This window comes from Lepeophtheirus salmonis, chromosome 4 (assembly GCF_016086655.4).
Source record: "Lepeophtheirus salmonis chromosome 4, UVic_Lsal_1.4, whole genome shotgun sequence".
In the NCBI taxonomy this organism is placed as follows: domain Eukaryota; kingdom Metazoa; phylum Arthropoda; class Copepoda; order Siphonostomatoida; family Caligidae; genus Lepeophtheirus; species Lepeophtheirus salmonis.
In genome coordinates this window covers 3133095-3155832 of record NC_052134.2, presented here as the reverse complement: position 1 = coordinate 3155832, position 22738 = coordinate 3133095, and the positions used below count along the sequence as shown (strand labels likewise).

Here is a 22738-nt window from a genome sequence, read left to right as displayed (position 1 = left end):
GTTGCTTCGTTGTCGATGTTCTTAATCGATACTTGAACGTTTACGGTCACAAATTTAGGGATATCATTCCCAATTTGAAAAGTATATTCTTATGTGATTTATTACCAACCTGTTTATCTAAATATACATATATATATACACCTACGACTAGTTATTCTTTTTCTGTATAGAGGGTACTACCGGTTATTTATAGAGGCCACTAGACTACAATAAATTATTCATTCTTAATTGCAATGAATTGGATTCAATATTTTGATGAACACCAAAAATCCTTCCATCGTCATCGTTAGCACCAAAAAACTCTTAACACGATTTGTAGATTTATATTCATGTTATATATGTATTTACCAGAGTTAGATAAAAACATAAATGAAATCCCAAAATGTAGGAAATCAATCAAAAAGTACATATAATTGATCTTACAAATATTGTATGATTAGCAATACTCTTGATTCCGAATGTGGTAATACAGAATCACATCTAAGGCCAATAATATCTTAGAGTCCCTAGTACTCCCTAGCTTAGCCAAAAACAAAATAATTTATTCAGTAAACAACAGTTGCAACGATCTCTCTTACCACTGATTCAAAATATCTAATTTTGTTTCCTTTAAAAAACAAATCATACACACTCTGTATGGCAGAAAATTCTTGTAATAAAGTAATCTATGGAATGGGGATTTCTAGGAGCGTGAGGAGAAGGATGGAGCGAGACTAAAGGTACTACTGAATTTATACATTTTTAACATCAGCTACCTATTATCATAGCTTTCATGATTTAAAATAGTATTAGTACAGAGAAAATATTGTAAAACTCTCTATATATTATTATTTTAATATACGTTAATTATTTTTTGGAGCAAAACTAGGCCGGAATTCATCATTCACAGAGACATGAACCCTTATAGCCGCATATTTCCGTTGTCAAATCTAAAATTCCCAATTAACAGTCTAGTTAAAATTAAGTTAAAATATTAAATCAATGATCCACTTCCTCGTACTTTTCTTTACAACTATTGATAAACCAAAATATATTATAAAACATTTGTCAAATGTTCATGGCTGTTTACTCATTGTCGCTTTCTTTTTAATTAAAAAAATCTGCATGTCATATTTTTTACAACTCTATGGGTAACATTCAAATCTACCGTAAGAAAATACCCTTGAAGAGAGCTTTAAAAGTGAAAGATATGGCAGCATGTGCATTGTGTAGTGACATGTATCCTTGGACTTGTATAAAATATGACCAATATCGAGTGCGATAATTTTTTCTAGTTGGAGAGTAAGACTCATGATTTCTTTGGTAGTGACAAGTTTAAGTCCTTGTTGGACTCAGAGTAAATTGAGGATCGAGAATGGAGTCATTCCTGCCTGATTTATTGTTAAATACGGAGTATGAGTTGAGTTTGCTTCCTTCCACTCAAGGATGCTTGTAGCTGATCTAATAAAACGTAATGAGAAGCAGGACCGGTGTGAGGATTTTTCTGTTCCTAAACTTTGTTGATATTTAGTGAAATGCCCGTTGCAACAGCCCTGATGACAACTAAGCTGCCGTTCTCTAAGATATTCTACAAATTGTGAGCGTTATCATGTTAATTTTCAGATTTTTTTTACAGACTCAAGATTTTATTGATTGACAACCTTCTTCTTCCGAGAGATGGAATGCAACAAAGTGGGTGACTCAACAAGGCTATGATAGTACTGTGACTGCTATTTTAATTGTTTTAGTATTACGTGCATTAAAATGAACTTGTTTGAACTATATTGAGTATTTGCTTGAAAATATATCAAGGAGAGTATTTATGAAATAAGCGTTTAATAAAAAAACAAAATACCTGTGTAAATAGTGGCTTTTACAAAGAATACATTTCAATAAATAATCCTGTATTATGCATAAACAATATAATTTAATATTATTATGAATATAAAAACAATGTTTGTATATTTATTTATATATATAGATATATATGTAATATGTTATAGTTAAACGATCGAGCAAGAAATAGTTGAAAATATGAATAAATTAATTAGACATAATATGATTAAAAATATGTAGTTATACATTATGTGTGTCTATAATATGATTTAATAAATTCTCTTATATTTTGTAATGAAAAAAAGTAGTCCCCTGACAGTCAATTATAAAAAATGCTCCTTTGGGGCAATGGATGATTTTATGTGTATTGTAATAATAGTTTTGAGTTTATTGGCACCAATTGAAGTAAACATGAAGTAAGTGTATATCATTGTAACATGTCTTGTTTCTTAATCATTCGGATGAGCCTTTTAGTCCAAATTCTTTTTGTTACCTACAAGATTCACAGCTGGAAAAAAATAAAAATATGATAATAAATATTGTGGTTCGTTACTACAAGAATAAGTCATTTTATTTCTTTGTCAACTTCTATCGACAAATCACTCCTTTGGCACGCCAATTGCACGTAATATGACAAAAAAAAAAAAAAACCTCTCAGAATAAAATATATTTTATTTGAAACGTCATAATATTCATAAATCAAATGATTGTTCAACATTAAAGTTAACACTCTTGAGGATCTCAACTCAACCCATAGAGTTGAATACAAATCCATTAATTGACCGAAATATGTCTATAAAATATTCGGATTTATTTGATGTGAAAAAATGTATTGATCATTTATCTTTTTTTTTTATATTTGTGTTCCAGATTGCTTTTGTGTTGAAACACCACATTAACCATAAGAACTTTTCTTATTACAAATAAACATAAATACTCATTGTCAGTTTTGTATTTAGTTTCAAGCTTTTAGCTGCAAGAGGGTGCCACAATTCTTGACTATGTAAACATTGCACTAAAGTACTCACAGTGTCGTTTCTTTTTCCTCTTAATACTTGCAAAATTCACTTCATTTTCGTTTAGATCCGGATTGCTAAGTCTTATTTCTGGAGAGCTAGAGTCATCTTCCGTCTCATATCCTCGCGCATCCTCTGCAGAGTCTCCCTCTGTTGAGCATCTTCGTTTAGCAAAGTCAGAGAATCCGCTGTTTCCTTCCTCCCCACTCTCTTCCATTGTGCCGTGGAGGTTGGCATTGTTGTTATTATTGTTATTACTACTGATGTTGGGTACAGCATTGACAGAAGTCCCGAGGCCAGAGTTAATTGTAAGAGGTGGGGGGACGCGAGAGGGTTGAACGGGAATGTTGTCAATGACAAAGTTAAGTCTAGAATTTCTATTGAGCGTTTGAGTGGCTCGGGGTGGTAAATGATAGGCTCTTCCATTGGGTGGAGAATTGACTGACTCAAAACCCATGCCTCCGTTCACGGGAGGACGATTATTCGTTATACAACTTATTTCTGAAAAGAAGAAGAATGTACATATTTGAAAAAAATAGACTAAATAATGACGTCACTGAAGTATGAAGTTAGGAATATACATATTTTAGTTAGTATAACTTTGATTAAATATAGTTTGAATGCATCTATATCCCATAATAATATTTTATTTAATGCATTCTCCATCAATATATAGCAGGATTTCATTTACAATATATTCCGAACTTTATACCACGATGATGTCATTATAATTACTGTTTTCTTTTCTATATAAGTTTATAGTTTAATATTCATAAACTATAAACACCAATTGGTTATAACCAATTTTACCTAAATTGAGCTGATCAGAAAGACCATTGTTTAGGATGTTGATGGTTTTTCCCCGATTGAAAAGCTCATTCTCAATGAGACTTCGATTCTGCCTACTCTCGATATTTTGTAAGGCTCTTATTGCTGCTAAATCCTTTCTTCCAAAGGTATGAAACCCAAAGGATCCTCCAAGAGGAGGTTGCATGCCTTTGACTGTGGAAGACGTTACGGAAGCTGTGGGAATTTTACACTTTGCGGAGGCCTTTTTGAGTGTGGCTGTCATTTGATGTTGTTGCAGAGGTGGATATTGGTATGGGCACATGTCAAAAGGCGGGGGTGGCGGAGGGGGAGCCACGTCTAAAGCGAAAATGGACAATTAATTTAAGATACATAAAAGTACATATATTTACATAGATTCAAACCTTCGTTGTTCTTTTGAGTCTCTCCTCCATTCGTGTTGCTGTTGTTACTAATATTCCTATGATCAACATTTCGCATTACGGCAAGAGGAGTGTAATGCGACTGTATAGGAATTCGTCTCCTTTGAACAGTTGCATTGTTTAACTGCTGTTGATGTTGGTGCTGCTGTTGTTGCTGTTGAAGCTGTTGCTGCTCAAGCTCTGATAGAGATTTGACAGAGTATTCCGAGTGCCCTTGCGTGTAGCCAGCATAGCGTCTGTGTATAAATCGAGGTCTAAGAACATTTGTTTTATATTTGATTATAAATTAGGGGGCCACTCAATAGGTTATTATGTCAATATACTGGGACTTATAGGCTCACAAAAACAAATATGTTAATATCTGTATAACGACCTGAACATTCAACAACGACAAAATAAACCTTCAATGGCAGACTTACTATTAAGTTCTAAATGCAGCTTTACCTTTTCCATCGAGCATAACAGACCACTCCTACAATTATAAGTAGAGTCAAAATGATTCCAAAGGTGATGGGGAGTACTAATTGATCAAATCCATTCCCGGAGTTTGGAGTGGATTCTTGGATCATTTCCGTGCTGAGAACCTCTCCATTCATAGTCAATGTTGGAAACCTGAAACATGAACATTAGAATGAACAAAGTTGTTGACAAATAAAAATCATACTTAAAAGTCAAAACACGACTTCCTGCATCATTATGTGCTGTGAGCTTAAGATTATACCAAGTTGCAGGCTTCAAATCCGATACAAGTAAATCCTCTGTCTCAGGCCTTAAATTATTAGATACGACTCTCCATGAGGAACTCATATCTTTTTCGAGCTCCTTATACTCCACCACATAGTAAAGTATGTCACATCCCCCTGTAGGCCATCGATACAAATGTAAAGTAATAAAAGTAGAGTTGGGAGTAAAGAGAACATTCATGGGAGCAATATCTGGGATGGATCCCTTTGTCGAAGTAGTGATGGGGGATGAGGGAAGACCCGTTCCTACCATATTGGAGGCTCGTATTGAGAAACTGTACGAAGAGCCACAAGCCAGATGTGAAAGACTTGCATGGAGGTCATCATAATCAAGGTCACGTTGCTCCCATTCTCCAAATCCTTTTTTGTAGTTGAGAACATAGCCTAAATTAATGAATGGAGTATTAAAATTTGCTTTTTGTCACGTGTTGGATATATTTCTATCATTTCCTGTCGTTTGTAAAGTTTTTTGATATAGTGAAATTGTCTTCAAAGTATATACAAACTATATTTAAAGAAAAATATATACATTGGAGTTTTTATATTATATTTAAAATATTAAATATGCACAAATCTTTTTTAATTTTGAAGAAAAGGAGAAGTTTTTTTATATCTCTAATTCCCTTTATAGTCTTTCAAAAGAATATAACAATACACGTACACTATTTCGTAAGTAAGTAAACATATACCAACATACACACACCAATAGTGACCATATTCATACATACTTGAATAGAGATAAAACGGGTCTTGGGGACGGCTCTGAAGTACCCGAACCGGCTTCGGGTACTCTAGCTTTTGATGGATCATCAAAAATACATTATCTATATGCAACCTATTCAACCACTTATTAATATAAAAATTATAGAAATTTTGTTTAGGATTAATTATTGGTAACCAATAATTAATCCTACAAAAAAATACTAATATCAAAAAAGCTTCCCTTCTCCAAAAAAGAGTTCACCCATTATTACTTGGACTTAGGAATCTACATCTCTCGTGATTTGAAATTTAAGAGGCATATTCAATACATTATAAATAAGGCCCATCGTAATCTGGAAATTATCTAAAGAAGTTTCAAAACTCGTGAGCTTTTGCTTATGGTAAAACTTTATGTCTTTCCGATTTTAATGTACGGATCTGAGATCTGGAATCTTTCAAGACAGAACATGATTGATTCCTTAGAAAAGGTGCAATTCAGGTTTGTATCGTTTTTTCCTTCATTTGGAGATAACGAGAGCTACGAATACAAAATCAAAAGACTTGCCCTCATCACTTTGTCTCATAGACGTGCAATTAAAGATACAATTACACTAGCCCGAATTTTAAGCAAAAAAGATTAACCTATCTCCCCCAACCTGGATACTAAATAACGGCCATCTATTCCACAAAACAGGACCCTCCACACAAAACACCATCTTCCTACCAAAACCAAAGATTGACATTTTTAATAAATGCATCACATCACAAGAACGATAATTTTTATATATTATAAAATAAGTCGACTTTTATAGGCTTTGTTTATCGCCGCTGATCGAAAATAAATAAATAACGTAGGTTCTCCTTTTATATTGATAAGGGTTTGGAGTGACATCTACATAAACAGTTGCATCGTACACCTTTATTGTATCACGCAACCTTTCCTCCACAAAGAAACACAGAAAAATACCCCAAATCCGTTGTTGGTTAGGCAACTTTTCCAAACAATTGAATAATAATTCCATAGTTGGAAGAATTGTCTAATAGCTTCAAAGAATCTAGTTCTCATTTAAAATGAAACAACTTAACACAAAATACAGGGTAGATTTTGTTTTAGCGAGGTAATGCGGTAGTTATTCCTGACGGCCTACTGTATTTGGTTGATATCCATCGATGGTTCTTCTTCGTGACCTCTAATCAGTTTTCTTAATACTGATTGGTTGAGTTCGAATTAATCTTCTATTAGGCTGTGAACAGTTATTAATTATTATTGAATAGTAATCCCATAGTTGGAAGAATTGGCTAACTAGCAATAGATTTTGGGCAATTTTATGGTGTTTTTTTTTCTTCAGAAGAGAGGTTGCAAGTAGAGTATAGGTGTTCAATACGTGTCCAATGTTATTATTATGACGATATCTCTAATAATTATGATCTAATAGTTATAACATTTTTATTTGGGCATCCATAACCTGTCAAAATCTCACTTTAATCCAGATTCTATTGAAGGTCCAAACTTTAGATAAAATACTACAAAATTTTGATACAAGCATCCCTCCAATTTTGGTTTCGGATTGTTTACCCAAAATTTACTTGAAGTTTGACTTCTTAAGATCCAAACCGCCCAGATCTGAGAAAATGTGGATCTGTCCTATCTTTTACAATTAAATAGATTTTTCTAGACTTGTTAATAAATATGACAAGAGCGTGAGACTCTTTGTATTTCTAATACTTTATATCATTATTCTTAAAATCGTTTGGGGAAGAACATCCAAGATACTTAGAGACAAATTAAATCAGTAGGGCTGTAAATCCTAAGTAAAAAAATATAACCTAAAATTTAATTGGTCACCCTGACAATTTGACGAATTGTTTTGGATGGAAGGTGCTTACTATCATTAATAAGATTAGCTTGCAACAGCTATCAAAGGAAGGGTAAATACCACTCCGTATATGTATAGGAAGGATATTTAAAGACAGGAGTTACTCTTATAACCAGAAGTTAAAAAAATATGAAATTTGAAAATTGCGCTCCTATTGAAATTTCTACCTCAAAAGAATGATTTATTTACCAAAGCTCTTTCATCAACTAGTCATTACTTTATATTTATAATTTTTCTCTTCAAGAAACTATAATAATAAGGGTAATAGCTTTGGAATAACAAATAAAAACACCAACGAGATTGGAAACAAATACAACAACAAAAACTTTCAAGTTATTATTACTCACAAAAGTCATTTATCCCTAGTTTGAAAATTTGGGCGTAAATACGAGTAAGGAGGACTATATTTAGGATTGGCTTCTCTCTCAGAAGATGTGCCGCCGTCCATTAAAGTTGCCAACCATTAAATTTTCTTTCTGCGAAATACTCACAAGAATTGATACAATTTTCATATCTCTGCTGATGTACATACTCTGTCTCTTAGTACCTTGGATGGTATGCCTGATATATGAAGAACATCTTTGTATGCACTGCGTGGGATTGTGAATCATGGAGAGTAACGCTGAGGATTTGTTGGGTAGTTATAAGTGTAAGCCCTTCTGGAACTAAGAGTAGAATGGAGGATCGACATCCGAGTAATTCCTTCCTATAACGGGTGGCCCATCTAGCGGTTGTATTTTGAACTACCACTTTTTGACGTCTGACAGCTGTAGTAACATTCTCATTGTGTCTAATATTTTGTAAAAGGTCTCCGGGTTACGAATGGTTAAGTTTACGCTCGAAGAAAATTGGGAAATACTGAAGACTTACTTCCAAAATGGAGAGTTTTCAAACGAAACTGCAAGAAAATTACGTCGGTCGAAATAAAGCGCCTTTCAGGCAGTTTGTGGATAAATTTGTGAAGATTCGTGTGCGCGAAACTGGTTCGTTAATGGATAAAATAACGTGTTCCTGTGTTCGTCCACTGCGCTCAATCGAAAACATTGCTGCCGTTACGGTCAATGGTGAACGCTAATGGACCATGTTGGAAGATTTTTTTGTTTCCCTAAATGGAAAGGGAAACCATCGACGACATTTGGTTCCAACAAGATGGAGCTACGTTCTACACAGCCAAAGTTACAGTGGATCTTTTTCACACTCGCATCATAAGCCAAAACGGCAAGGTCAACTGGCCACCTCGTAGCTGCAATTTGACTCCAATGACTATTTTTAGTGGGGAACCGTCAAGGATAAATGTTACGCCAACCATCCAGAGACGATTGACGATTTGAAACACGAAATTGGAGTCGCCATTGCAGCTATTGAAACTCACACAATCGAAAATGTTGAGGCTTTCAAATAAAAAAAAATCATTGAAAAATATTCATCCGTCTGTTTTTTATAGCGATATCAAAAAGAAAAAGTTTCGTGGACTACTCTTTATTATTGCTAGAAACATTGTTTATATCTTCCATTGCTCTATTATATCTTATAGGCATAGTTATGTGAAAGCCGCTCTCCCCCGAAATATTCTGCAATATTTTAGAATTACATACAATGTCAATTTTCGTTTAAAAAAAATCGTCAAGTCATATTTTTTACAACTCTACTTTTTTCCCCTTAATATGCCTATTCTGTTTGTATGAACATTGAATATATTTGCAATGTATGTTCAGTTCGTACCAACACTTTGTTGCACATGAAAGTAATCATTATTTTCTTTACGTGAGAAAGATTCCATTTATAGCATGAATACAGTCATTTATCAATTTCTATTGAAGCGATGCAATTTATTTGCTTTATGTACGATGTATGTGCTAGGTACCTACTATGAACAAATACGTGTTTGATTGTAGTTGTTATTTCTTGAAGGCATTGCAAATCACTTGATGAAGAAGAATAAGTATGTTCTTATGTATAACAATAATCAAATCAAATCCTCAAACTAGAAATCCATTATTAAACGACAAAAATATCATAAGGATATGGAATAATGGATTGGTTTTAATTAATACCACTTAATTTCTCAAATTATTTATTGTTCTATATTGAATAGTAAAATAATTTACTCTGAAAACACGAATATGATCTTTATAACCAAAATTATAGGTTTTGTGGCCTACAGAGTATCTACAAAATAAATATTTTTTACAACTTACTATTATTTTTTCGCCTAGAAAAATCTAAATAAAAGAATAAAACATTAAATATTACAAATTCAAAAAATAATTATAATTTTTTCTCTATCTTCTTTATGGAAACGGAGAAAATGATGAATGAAGAAAATTTAAATTCTTCTTTGTTGATCAAAAATGATTTTCCGTAAATCGAAGACATACAATCAAATAACATCTTAAGAAAAATTAGTAGTCTCTTGAATGAATATTTTCGCATATTTATTCGGCTATCAAGGCTTATTGATAGTTTATTCAATCTTTCTCTTTTTAGACCACACTAAACAGAAATTTTGAGCTATAAAGGTTATACTTTTCGAGATAAAATAAATCAGGAGAAGCTTATACATTTGAGCAATGCAGTTACTCATCTTCCGAGATTTTGGGATATTCTATATTTTATCTCCTGAGATTTTTTTTTTCACTGTGACTATTGTAAACTCAAAAGGTCACAAATTTCGTAGGGCGCTCTTAGAACTATACCTTTGATGAGACTTGATATCGTATTCCCTTTGATACCATTGTACGTTGAAGAGAATCTTTCTGCGATATGGAATTTATTGAAGGCATTGAAGTCCTAAATTGAAGAGTTTTGTAAGCAGTGTTAAATATTAGTGTTTGTTTTTAATACTTGTATTGATGTTAGGGTTTGTTTAGGTGGTTTAATTTTTAACTACAGCGTCTATGTATGTTTTTAGTAAAACAATTCTTCATAAAAAAATTTATATTGTTTTTAATCTATGAGTGAATATATCAAGAATATGAATAAAACTCATTAAAAAAAATATGAGCTTCATGTAAGTTTATAATTTACTGACTAGATACGATCGAATAAGGTACAAAATATTAATGACATTAAAAACATAATATTCATGCCGTAAAACCTCACTGCCTGGTATATGCTACAGTTTTTAAGACCTTTTATAGGTATTTCATAGAGTTTTGAGCCTTTTTGATGCTTGAGTGGATTAATTAAAATAGGCTGGGCCCCTGAAAAAATTTCAATATTAGTATTTATCGGCATATTAATGATACATTATCCCTGGTCACTCTAACCCGCCATCTAGGGGCACACAAGCCATCAATAGTGGGGAATCTACAATTTTCCAAAAAAATGCAGGATATTTTTGTCACAATTGCTTGGTTTTGTTAGAATGACTAGAAAAATCATACAATGTTTTTTTGTGTGATAATTTTACCTGGCTTTTCTTGGGTTAATTTGGAAAAAGTTTGCACGTTCATCAATTATAATTATGTGTACTGTAACTCGCCAATACTTTGGTATCAGTCTCTTTAATCCATATCAGCCGGGCTTATTATATGTAGGGCAATAAATATTATATATCTACATATATTCGGCTTTTATTTCTTTTTTAGGGTCAAATAAAGATATATAACAATGCATTTAATGTTAGTGCCATCTAAATATAATTTAATTTAGTACTACGACAAACAAAATGAATTATTTATATTTATAGTGTAATGTCTTTAACACTATCATAAAATTAAATGAAATAAAAATTAATTTCAAATATCGTTAAATTATAGAATTATCTCTTTTATAATATGTGTTAGATATGTATATATTTCCAATCTTGTGTAAAATATATAATTTGAAGTTATAAACATAGGGGGGACAGGGATAGTTTACCCTTTGTTTTTATGTTAGGGGTCAATGTGACCCATCTCATTTTTGTTGTTGACCAAAGTATTGGTTATCCTTTTTTAATTTAATGATTCCTTTGTGATCTACGCTCAATTACTAGGGTACAAAATTAGGACACTTTAAAAGGACGTGGAATGACTGTTGAATGTTTTTATACAAATATATTGTTGCGAGACTTCATATGGGGTTCATATCCCAAGTAAACTTATTTCTTTGGTCTTTATTTTGTATCGGCCAATTAATTGTTTTATCATTTGACTGCCAATCAATCCCAGACATGAAAATGTTTATTGATAAGACGCGTATATTCACTTTTCTTTTTAAATTTTATTTACAATTATTTGTCATACGCCCCAAAAATGAACTTTAATAGGTTTTCAGTTCAAGACACTTGACAAAATTTTCGAAAACAGAGATAGTTATGTAGAGAATATGATTTTAGATATAAAAAATATTTCAGACCCTATGACACTAGGCTGTCAATAAAATCATATGATTAACAGAGTTTGAACATTTTTTACGAATATTTTGAGGTAGATCAACGGGCCTAAAGTTTTGAAATTTTACATATTTTGGAAGAAAAAAAAAGGGATTTTGTTGAATATCATCCGTACACTACACATTACAGATTGTTTGTAAAATCAACAAATTTAGTTAAGTTAAACTTCTATCAACAGTTTTTAATAAACGTCCATGATAAATAATTTTTAGTTCTTTTAAAGAACGATAAATTTTTTAAATGAAATGTAGGCATTATGTCTTTCTGTCTGGTTCTCTGAGTATGGCAGCTAGTGAGCGGCTACTTATATCTACAAAAATTTGCAAATACGTTTGTTTTTACTTCAATTAACAGAAAAAAGTGATTATTTTGATGACCTTAACTTTGATGACCTTTTTTATGGAAAAATACTTGTATAGCCAATTTTTATGAAATAAATAAAAAAATTGTGTCAAGTAGAAAAATTTTATAATCAAAATTTAGTAGAAGCTAATTTTACAAAAAAAATACGTCCAAAGTCGTTTGAGGCTGAGAACAAGGACGGGGTTAACAATAGAAATGTATATTTTTAAGGTAATAATTAATATTGCAATGTAGCACATTGCCTTATATTTAATAATAAATCAAAAGTATTCAAATCTTAAAGTTTTTTTTTTGAGTAATAGAATATTAATATTTACATAATGACTTCATATTTGAAATTTTTTTATAACATAATATTCAAAGTAAATCTAATGAGTATTTTTTAAAGTTTTCTTATTTGAGTCTTCAACTACTTGTAGAAGAAATTGCAGCTGTGACTCGTCACTCGTTAACAAGCCACTATATTCTTATATGAGCGCAACTCCCCTTTCGGCAAGATCATTAATAACATTGAGAAACCCAATTATTTCTGATGCCTGCTTGAAATCATCCCTAGCATTCCATGATGCAGGATCAACTTCTAAAAATCCATAAGGAAGCTCTTTAATTTTCATAAAATTCATTGTTTTATCTGTGACAAAGACTTCTAAATTTTTGTATACATCATTTTCATAGAACTATTGTTGCTCTCTAATGTTTACTTTTAAAGAGCTCAGCATCCGCCTTTTGGATGACAAACTTACTCGACCATCAAAAAATGCGTGTCCTGCAAGTTCTTCCGACAAGTACCATAAATGTCTGAAAAGTTGGATGATGTTCATTTAGAAATTTGACTCTTAATAGTGTAGTATTTTATTAATGACTTCATTAAATTCAAGTCGTTGTAAGGAGCGTCTGAAGGCTTAGATGCATTGATACAAACTTTTATATATATTCTTACTATAAAAACACACATATCTCGCAATCCTCTTTACTCTCTGGGAGTTAATTTAAATTGAGATTTAAAAATCCAGATTTTAAGACTATATAATACTTTTGATAGCCAACGGGCATCAATACGATCACCAGGTATCATAAATTTAATTTGAATTTCACCAATTTTTTTATATTAATCTAAGTAAAAAAAAAACGTATTTGCAAATTTTTGCAAATATAAGTAGCCGCTCATTAGCTGCGATACGCAGATAAATAGACAGATAGGCAAAATGGCTACATTTCATTTAAATACTTTTATCGTTCTTTTAGACACGTAAAAATGCTTTATCATAGACTTTTATAAAAAAACTTTGATAGAAGTTTAACTCAACTAAATTTGTTAATTTTACAAACAAGTTATAATGTGTAGTGTGCAGATGATATTAAAACAAAATTACGTTTTTTTTCTTTCAAAATATGTAAAATGATAAAAAATTAGGGCTGTTGAGCTACTTCTAAATATTCAATTATATTTTTTTATCAAAAGAAACACATTTGAACCCTCAAACTTTGTATTTGCACCCATATGTACATCTCATTTTTTATGTTTGTTATACTGTTTTAAATAGATTGATATACTACGTGCCAAAATGACCTGAAACATAATCAGTGTAATTATTTTAAAACATCATACAACGATAAAATACTTTTGCTTTCGAAAGAAATACTCAGAGCTGAAAAATTTGATACTATATCTGTCTTTTAAACATTTAAATTTTATGTTAACAATCTGTAGGTTTTAAATAAATTGTAATTAAATTCGGCATTTAAAAAGTTGCAAATGTCTCCTTAGTCGTTGAAAAAGGTTGTAACAGTCTATAAAAACGATTTTGGGTTAGAAATTAGGACAATTAGAGTAGTAAATAATATTCTTTGATAAATAAATAACAAAACCTTCCAAAGTGTTGAATTATTAACTCTCAAATTATTTTAATACATTATTAATAAATATATATAAATAGATTTATATTCTATAAATAATGAATCAGATATTTTTTCTTCAGGTTCCGGGACTTTTATTATGTGAATGTTGCAGTGTAATGAAGATTCAATACAAAATATTAAATTGAGAATATGGGAGACACCTAATTTTGTGTTGGCTCTTATTAAGGACCGATGATTGCAGTCAGGGCAGTCACATTCAGTCCAGTATAGTCCAGTCCCACCAGTTGGTCCTCATAGAAGTTAATATTAATCGCTTGTGACGTCATTGAGGGTTATTATCTTTTTTTAAACTAATCTGTTATATAAAATGATAAATTATGTAACTAATAAACAATGTTTGTATTATAAGATTTTTTTTTTCAAGATATGTGGAACAACCTTGATGAATATCTTATTTGGCTCAATAAAAAATTAACTTTTTTATAATAAAAAAAAAAAAAAATAGAGCACAGGCAGTTAAGGACTGGTCCCAATGATCGACTTTGCAACTTTGCAATTTTAGGGACATTGGAGAAGAATGCCTGTTGTACCTCACATCAAAATATGAATTAGCTCCAAGCTGCCATCATGACACCGTGGTCCGCCATGGATATGACCGTCATCATCAAGAGCTGCTAATCTGTTTGTCGGCGTATCGAGGATATTATAGCTTGTAAACAAGGACATATTCCATAAAAACATAGTATTTAAACACATTATAAAATGGGTTTGAGTTGTCTATTCTTGACTCAATAAAAAGCACGTTTTTCGTGAAGGTGTATTCATTTGATTTTAACAAAATTAAATGGTTATTTGCAAAGTTGTACGACTACTTTTTTTTTAAAGTTGAGATCCTAATAAAGTCAACCTCAAATCTTCAAAATTACTCAAGTTCATTGAAAGCAGCCACTTTTAAACGGTTAAAAAGAGGTTTTTTTTCAAATTTTAAATGGCTTAAGAGGGCTTAAAGATGGCCTTTAAAGGCTCAAACTTTGTACAGATCCCTTAATACGCGTCAAAAAAGTCTTTGCTGTAAAAGAAATATGAGTAGAAATTGTATATAGTTTGTAAAAAGATGGGAATTTCTTTTTTGTGACAAAGATCAATAATAATGATAATAATAAGGAAGAAGTAGATCGAATTGCTAAAGAATCCTTTTGTCACATGACACTTTTATTTTTACCCAACCACCCATCTTAACCTTATATTTATATCTACATACATATGTTAGAAAACTAAAGTAGTTCTCTCCGTCATAACTTTTGAATGAGTTGTATTTTATAAAGTAGCTATATAATATGACGAATATTGAATTGAAATTGTCATTTAAGATATATGTACGTACTATCTAAAAGATCTTATTTTTCATGTAAAAGGTACATAAATATATGATTTTTTCTTTCTTAGATGTACGTTTAAATATACACTTCATATGATGGGTAGACTTTTTTATGCCTCATAAGATTTTCTTCTTCTTCTTCATATATGTCAGGGTCCATTAGGATTTCTAATCTACAAAATGAAGAAATTCTTTCAATCTTTATTTATTTCTCTATAGACTGGTAGTTTAAAGATATATATTTACGTATATACAATATTATATGTATTTCCAAAAAAATAAGATTTGATGGATCACATTTTGATTTACATCAAAATTTAATTTTGCATTATATAGGATACATTATGTTTCAATATCGCTGAGTGACGTATGTTGAAACAAGTATGTTAAAGACTTCCTTAAAACTATTTTGACATTATTTTCTATTTCTAATATAAAAATTAAATAAACTATATGTTTAGTTTCGGGAGTGTCTTCTAGCTTTCATTACCTAGTAGAATTTATAAAATACCAAAATACAATAACGTTCAAAAAGTGGGTTATTTTATTAATTGGGTGGGGATTTTAAATCCGGTAAATTTAAGGAGAATATTTATTACAATTTATTTCCCATAGATGACTCATAAATTAACAAATTTTTGCAATTACATTTGGGGATCCATAGTGAAGTAAATCACTTAAACCAGCCACCTTCAGCTTCAACAATAGCCTCCAAACCGGCCTTGAACCGGTCACCAGCCTTGATGAGGAACTTCTTGTCCATGTTGCCCACTGCCTCGTGAATAGAACGCTCACAAGTAGTCAACTCTCTCTGCAAGACGCCCCACATATAGTAGTCCTAGGGGTTTAGATTCGGTGAGCTAGTAGGCCACATTTCTGTTCCATTTTTTTCCCTTCAGATAGTCTGAAGTACGTGTTGTGCTCTAAAAAACGATTATGACCGTTCCTTGCAGTTGTTCCCGATCCATCCGACTCCTTGAAAGCCTTGATAACATCTTTACAGTTGATTTGGGTAGTTTGTTAAACTCAATAATCTGCTTGGGCGTTCGTCCAGCACGGATGTACACAATAATGGCTGCAGGTTGTTCGTATTTGGATGACATCTCAAGATTTTGCTAAGATATTGAGGTCTAAACTTGTTCCGGATTTAAAATCCCCACATTTTATATTTTTGTAATACAAATTTGGGGAGAGGGGTTTTTAAAAAAGGGCTTGCGACACCAATGTATGAAGGTATTACTTTATAAAATCTGCCTTCTGTAAGAATATAACTCTTCTCTCTTTTTCTAAGCCTTTGGCTTTCTATTTTATAAATCGACGCTGTCATTTTGGGTCAATATTCCTCTACAGATATCTTCAGGTTGACGATATCTTTGGGAGAGGTAGTATAGTCTCTTTTCTTACTGATGCTTTATACATAGTTGGTGATGAAGGAAGCCAAAGTTCCTTTCACCAAAATTCCCCTGACCCTATTTTTCTGTGTAAATTTGTTTGAGTTATCTTTTATCTGTTACATTGTCCTCATTTTGAGTGCATACCCCAAACCCATAGAAGCTGTTGAGAAAAAAAAAAATACACCGTGGAAAAACTACTTTTGTATTAGGTGCCATTTACTCGACTAGAGGAAAGGATTTCCATCACTTCCACATTCTTCCAACTAATGGCTGATTGAGTATACTTTGCATTCCCATGCATGAAATATTTGGGGCATCATTCTTTGGATTCCTGGCAATGTACCTCGTCCTCCTTTAATTGCCTATTATCCACACAAAAAAAATTTGGCTAAAAAAAATAAATAGTCAATAGTCTGCGCAGACATGATATTCCATAGCTCAAACACTGAAAAATAACTATGATGTATATTTACATTGAATAATAATGAACACAAGTTATTAGTCAACAAAATATCTTCAATGTTTTGTTGTAAATACACGAAAGAATATAAAAGTTATTGTTGTTTCAAAAAGTGTCTAAGTACTATGGATACATACTGTACATATATCGTATATAATATGTTTAGAAATGATAAGAAGTCTAATTTAGTTATAATTTTAATGACCATTCAATCGGAACAAATAAAAAAATACAATTTGTTCAAAAAATAAAGCTTCAGTGCAATATACTTATTGGTTCATTTGTCAAAGTTAACCATTTTTATTGTCTTGGAGAACAATCAAACAATGATTTATTTCAAGTATATTTTTACATTGTTCAACTCGTAGATTAATATAAAAATTATTAACAAAAAATATGGAGACGTATGTCTAATATATTAAACAAACTACTTTCAATTCAATTTCCCAACTTGCATCCAGGAGTTTTTCCACACCCTAGTACAAAAAGTCATATAATGGCCATTCTTAATAATATTTTAAATCTTTATAAGATATTTACAATGTATCGGTTAATATTTGGAGCATTTTTAACTATTTCATCTCATGAATTTTTGATAAAAATGTTTGTTTTTAAACTGTAATCTCAAGCAAATATGAACCAATGGTCTTGAGACTTAGTTATTTTGTGTCCTTCTGGTAAAGTGAATAGATATGATTGAAGCCAGAGCTGTTAACTATAATTTTCTATAAAATTCTTATTGTCTCTCTCTCCTAGTGTAATTTTTTTTGGAAATCCAACAAAAAAGATCGCATGTGCGATCTTCTCCACTCCGGTGTGATTACCAAGAAGGCTGAAAGACCCGTAGCAACTCTATCCGGACTGTCTACAACAGAAATAATTCAATTATAGTCCAGAAGTACCAAAACTTCACCAGTAACATTATGACTGACTTCTGGCCGGCCTTTATGTCGACATCCTTCAGCCCTGACCTTAAACCACTGGACTTGCAAGTTTGGGTGTCTTGGAGAAGAATGCCCACCGCACTTCTCATCCAAATTTGGATTCACTCCCAGCTGTCATCATGACAGTGCAGTAATCCGGCTTACACGGCCTTTATCTGTTCACTGGCGTGTCGAGGCTGCTCTTGCTTGTAAACGAAGTCATTAGGAATAAACAGTACAGCTAAATATTTAAACATATCACAAAATGGTTTTGAATTTCCATCTCTGTGTTATACGATTTTTTGAGTGGTTTCTTTCTTTGTTTATGTAAGATATTTTATTAATTACAACATCCAAAGTCAATTATTATGCAAAGACTCCATTGGAAAGGGTGGATACAATGAATAGTTAGTTAATTGAATACTGATATAAAATAATGAAAAAAAATATATAATTTATATTGAAGGAGAAGCAAAATGTAATTCATCCTTGTCAAAAAACAAACAAACTGGTGGTTTAAAAAAAATTCAAAGCAAAGCAATGAAAGGCTAAATGAGAAAGCTATCAAAAATATGAGGGTTTCAATTATCTTAATGTTAAAATAATAATAATAAAAAAAAGGAATTATTATATTTCTATAAGTGTGTGTAGGTCATTTTTTGTAACAACGGACCTGGAATAATTTAATTTATAGAGCCTTTAAATGCAGTGCCTTATATGTACTAATTACAAAAAATCCTCCAAAATATGCATTTTTTATACAGTTACATACATAACATAGACACGTTCTATACTACATACAATGTAGCCAATATACACAAATATAAGTTATTTATTCTCAAAGAGTCAAAAAACCTGCTGAAGCTGCAAGAACTCATTAAATAGCAATTAGGTGAACGAATGCACAAAACAATCCACCCTTCTACTTAGGGCCTAATTAAACAAAATCACGAAAGGAAGAAAAAAAAAACTTAATTTTCTCACATAAGCAAACATTTTTGTTTTGTTTGTGTGTATGAAGCCTATGAAAGACTATTCTTTGTGTCTAATAATATCGACTGTATGCTTATAGTACATGAATAGGCATTGTGAACTTTGACAGGGGATTCATTATAATATTCATTATTCAGTACTTGTATAATAATTCTTCCCTCAATATTTTTTTTTAAAAAGATACCAAAATATGAAACCGATAATTAATGGGGTCAAAGTTTTATTCTATTCTTTCATGTGTTTTTTTTTGTTTGTTTTTTAATCAAAGCAGAAATTAATTATAATAATGAGTGTGAGTAAAGTTTTTCATATTTCTCAACTCTCATATTTTATGTATGTACATACATATATTGAAAAACAAAGCTTAATAATTCCAAAAAAATCCCCTACCTTGGATCGAAGCACCTCCTCCGTTCGGTCTCTTCCACTCTAACTCCACAGCATGGTTAGATATCTTTTTGATACTCATTAGAGGTGGATCCGGTGGACGAATGGTACGGATTTCATAGTCGATCTTATTTTGACCATACAAATTATTGATTTGACATGAAAAATTCCCCATAAATTCCTCAATCCTTGAAATACGAAGAGAACCATCGGAGAAGAGTTCGTACTGAAAAGATAAATACAGAGTAAAGTTTAAAAAATCTACATATATATGAGAGCTTTATCCCTGCACTGGGATTCTTTGAGTTTTAAATTTGTAAATTTAAACTCCTTCTGTCTAAACTACATTTTATTGGCATACATTTTTGTATGCTCCAGGTTCGGGTGATGCAGTTCCCATTAAATTAGAAATCCTTTTCAGAATCAGTGGACTTTAAATCTTTTTAACTGTAAAGTAGAACACAAATACAAAGTTTTAGCAAATTTGGTTACTGTTTACCTCTTCCACAAATTCAATTTCTAAATACATATGAAGCAAAAAATAACGTTCTTCGCTATTTTAAAAACATGTATAGAAATAAAATATTTCTATGAACAAAGAAGATTATCGTCATACTTATAATTTCTTTTTCTGACTATAATTAAAAAGCATAAACCTTACATCTGATATGTCGAGTCAGAATAAATGCAACTTTTTATTGCTGTAATTGTATCTTTTTCATGAATAATTTGTATGCATTGTAATTCTTTATTAAGGTTTAGTGAAAGTAATTTATTTGTTTACTTCTACGTTCTTCTTATATTGTACATTTTTCTCTTTTTTAGTGTGTTGTCTTTAATTTGATATAAGTAGAGTTGCAATTTTTTTTTTCAATTAGTAAATTAAACAAAGTTTTTAATTAATTTTCCAAAGTTTGAGTCATTAGCAGAGATGTGGAAATAGATGTATTTTTAAGCCTGCAAAGATACAATTGTTTAAATTATGGTATTCCGTATGTAACTTGCAGTAGGTAATTTTTCATTGCAGGCTTCAAAATTCACGCATGTTCTCATCTCTAAACAATACTCTTGGATTATTGGGAGTAGCACTCAGACTTTTGATGGGAGTTATCAGTCTTTGTTGGACTTTGAGTAGAACTGAAGTTTGATATGTGACTAATTCCTGCTTTTGTCGTTGTTTATTAATCCCCGTTATAGCTACATCTTGGGAGTCTAATTCTAATTATTACAGTTTAGCTGCTCTCCTATAAAATATTCTTTTAATTGTCAGAATTATCATATTAATTTTCCCTCTTTTTATTTAAACATATGGACAAGCCATATTTTTAGCAACACTAGATGTTAGATGTAATTTTATGTATCAATGGCAGCCTCATCCAAAGTGATGAGTACTAATTTGATAACTCTAATTTGTTTAAATTAATGGATATCCCAATTTTTTATCGTAATTAAAATTATAATGTTTTACCATAACTAATATAGGTGTTTCTGGGGTTGCCTGGGACATTCAGAAATTAAAATTTAGCCTGAACTCCTCTGCTTTATATCGATCAAAAAGTAAAGGCTGTAAAATTCAAAAAATTATACTTGCAGCATGTTGGTTAGTATCTTTACACACAGAAGAAAAAAAAATCAAGTTGAACTGTCGTTCGCTCACCTTTCCTATTATTGTCAAAAGTCCTTTGTCTTATTCTCTCTCCTTTTTTCCCCTCTAAACCTTATAATCTTTTTTTTAAAGAAAAATTTTACACTTGTAATTCTGATTTTTTTATTTTTTGTCTTATATGAAGTAGTCGTTTGTTAATAAAAAAAAATAGTTTTTAGAAAAATACTATTTCAAGGCCACCATGGTCTTAAAGGCCAAAAAAGTGTTACCAGAATCATTTACTGAGTCTTAAGAACATTCAGGAAAAATCCATGAATTGGATACGCCGTGATTCCCGGACAACATACCCAAAGATATTTTGAGATCTACAACAATTAGGAAAACATTACAAATTGATGTTTTGGATCTTTTGTTCCATGTACAGTTTTGTTGGTATCGTTTAAAAAAAAGAAGAAGTAAAATTAAAGGATTCAAAAACATCATTTGTTTGATGTACGTTATTAATTCCTTGTAATTTGTCCCCCTTCATTTTATTCACCCAATCCCTTCTATCTTTTTTATGAGTCATATGATTTTTATTTAACGGAAAAGTATTAGAATTAAGTTACTGAATTATTATTAAATTAAGTTTCTACAATTGTTAAATAAATACAAAAGAACGTAAGAATTAATTATTTTTGTCTGTTTTTTTTTATTATTATTATGAAATGAGATAATTAAATGAAGTTTCTTAAATACATACACATGGAAAAAGTCCTCTTTATTATAAAAATACCCCCTCTCCTACTTTCCCAATTTAATGTATGAATAAAGTAATGTATCCAAAAGATCTTTATATTTGAGTCTAAAAAAAAACTTTTTTTTCAAAGATTTTATTATTATTATTTATCGGAATGTTTCATCCATATTTAAATATAACAATAAAAAAATACAAATGATTAATAATTAATAGGACATACGATAGCTTTAAAACCATAAAAGAAGCCTTCACACTTCCTCGTCGGGATGATTCCTTGCTTCTTCTGGAATTATTTGAACCAAATTATGAGTTTTTTAAGAAGCTTTGTAAAATTGGGTTGTCAAGTAGGAATCATATTCCTTCATTAAAATATGCAATTGGTTTGAGGTAAAAAGCCAGTTGATATTTCAGTGGCTCCCAGGCATCGTGCATCCATACATTTTATTAATCATTATTTATTTTTTAATTAAAACTAATAAGTTTCTTGCAATGATCGCCTCCCTGCCTCCTTCCATAGGTCCGAAAAGGACAGTTCATATCCTTGTACTAAATTTTAATTTTGCAAGGATCTTGGAGGCAAGATCCCTTATGTCTTTCTTCATTTCACATAACGTATAAATATGAAGTTTGTGTGTCGATTTCAGGACATTTAAAAAAGACATTTTTCCTTTCCGTCTTTCTCCTCCATTCCTGTGCAGAACAATTTAAATAAAGGACATGAAAGTCTTATAATGGTAAAGTCTTATAATTTCTGTGGATATTTCAAGAAATCCAGCAGTAGAATAGAGAAGAAGTATAACGAACCGAGAACTGTACATTTGGCTTATGATGGGGACTAATCTGACCAACAAAATTACATCTTTGATTTCTCCAGT

General features: G+C 31.2%; 1 protein-coding gene across 6 annotated transcripts in view; it reads right to left on the bottom strand.

The window, feature by feature from the left end:
• Positions 1-2135: 2135 nt before the first annotated feature.
• The window catches only part of LOC121116377 (cell adhesion molecule Dscam1), a 272908-nt gene continuing 252305 nt past the window's right edge, over positions 2136-22738 (bottom strand). The window contains exons 24-30 of one of the 6 annotated variants that reach the window (XM_040710627.2): positions 19522-19744; positions 4725-5187; positions 4505-4672; positions 4031-4314; positions 3642-3977; positions 2844-3332; positions 2136-2323 (exon numbers count right to left, since the gene is read on the bottom strand). In XM_040710627.2, coding sequence (XP_040566561.1) covers positions 2286-2323; positions 2844-3332; positions 3642-3977; positions 4031-4314; positions 4505-4672; positions 4725-5187; positions 19522-19744 — 2001 coding nt within the window. In that variant the 3' untranslated portion in view covers positions 2136-2285. Of the gene's footprint in view, positions 2324-2467; positions 3333-3641; positions 3978-4030; positions 4315-4504; positions 4673-4724; positions 5188-19521; positions 19745-22738 lie in introns of those variants that run through there. The other 5 variants (XM_040710628.2, XM_040710629.2, XM_071887543.1 and 2 more) reach the window with 5 other exon arrangements.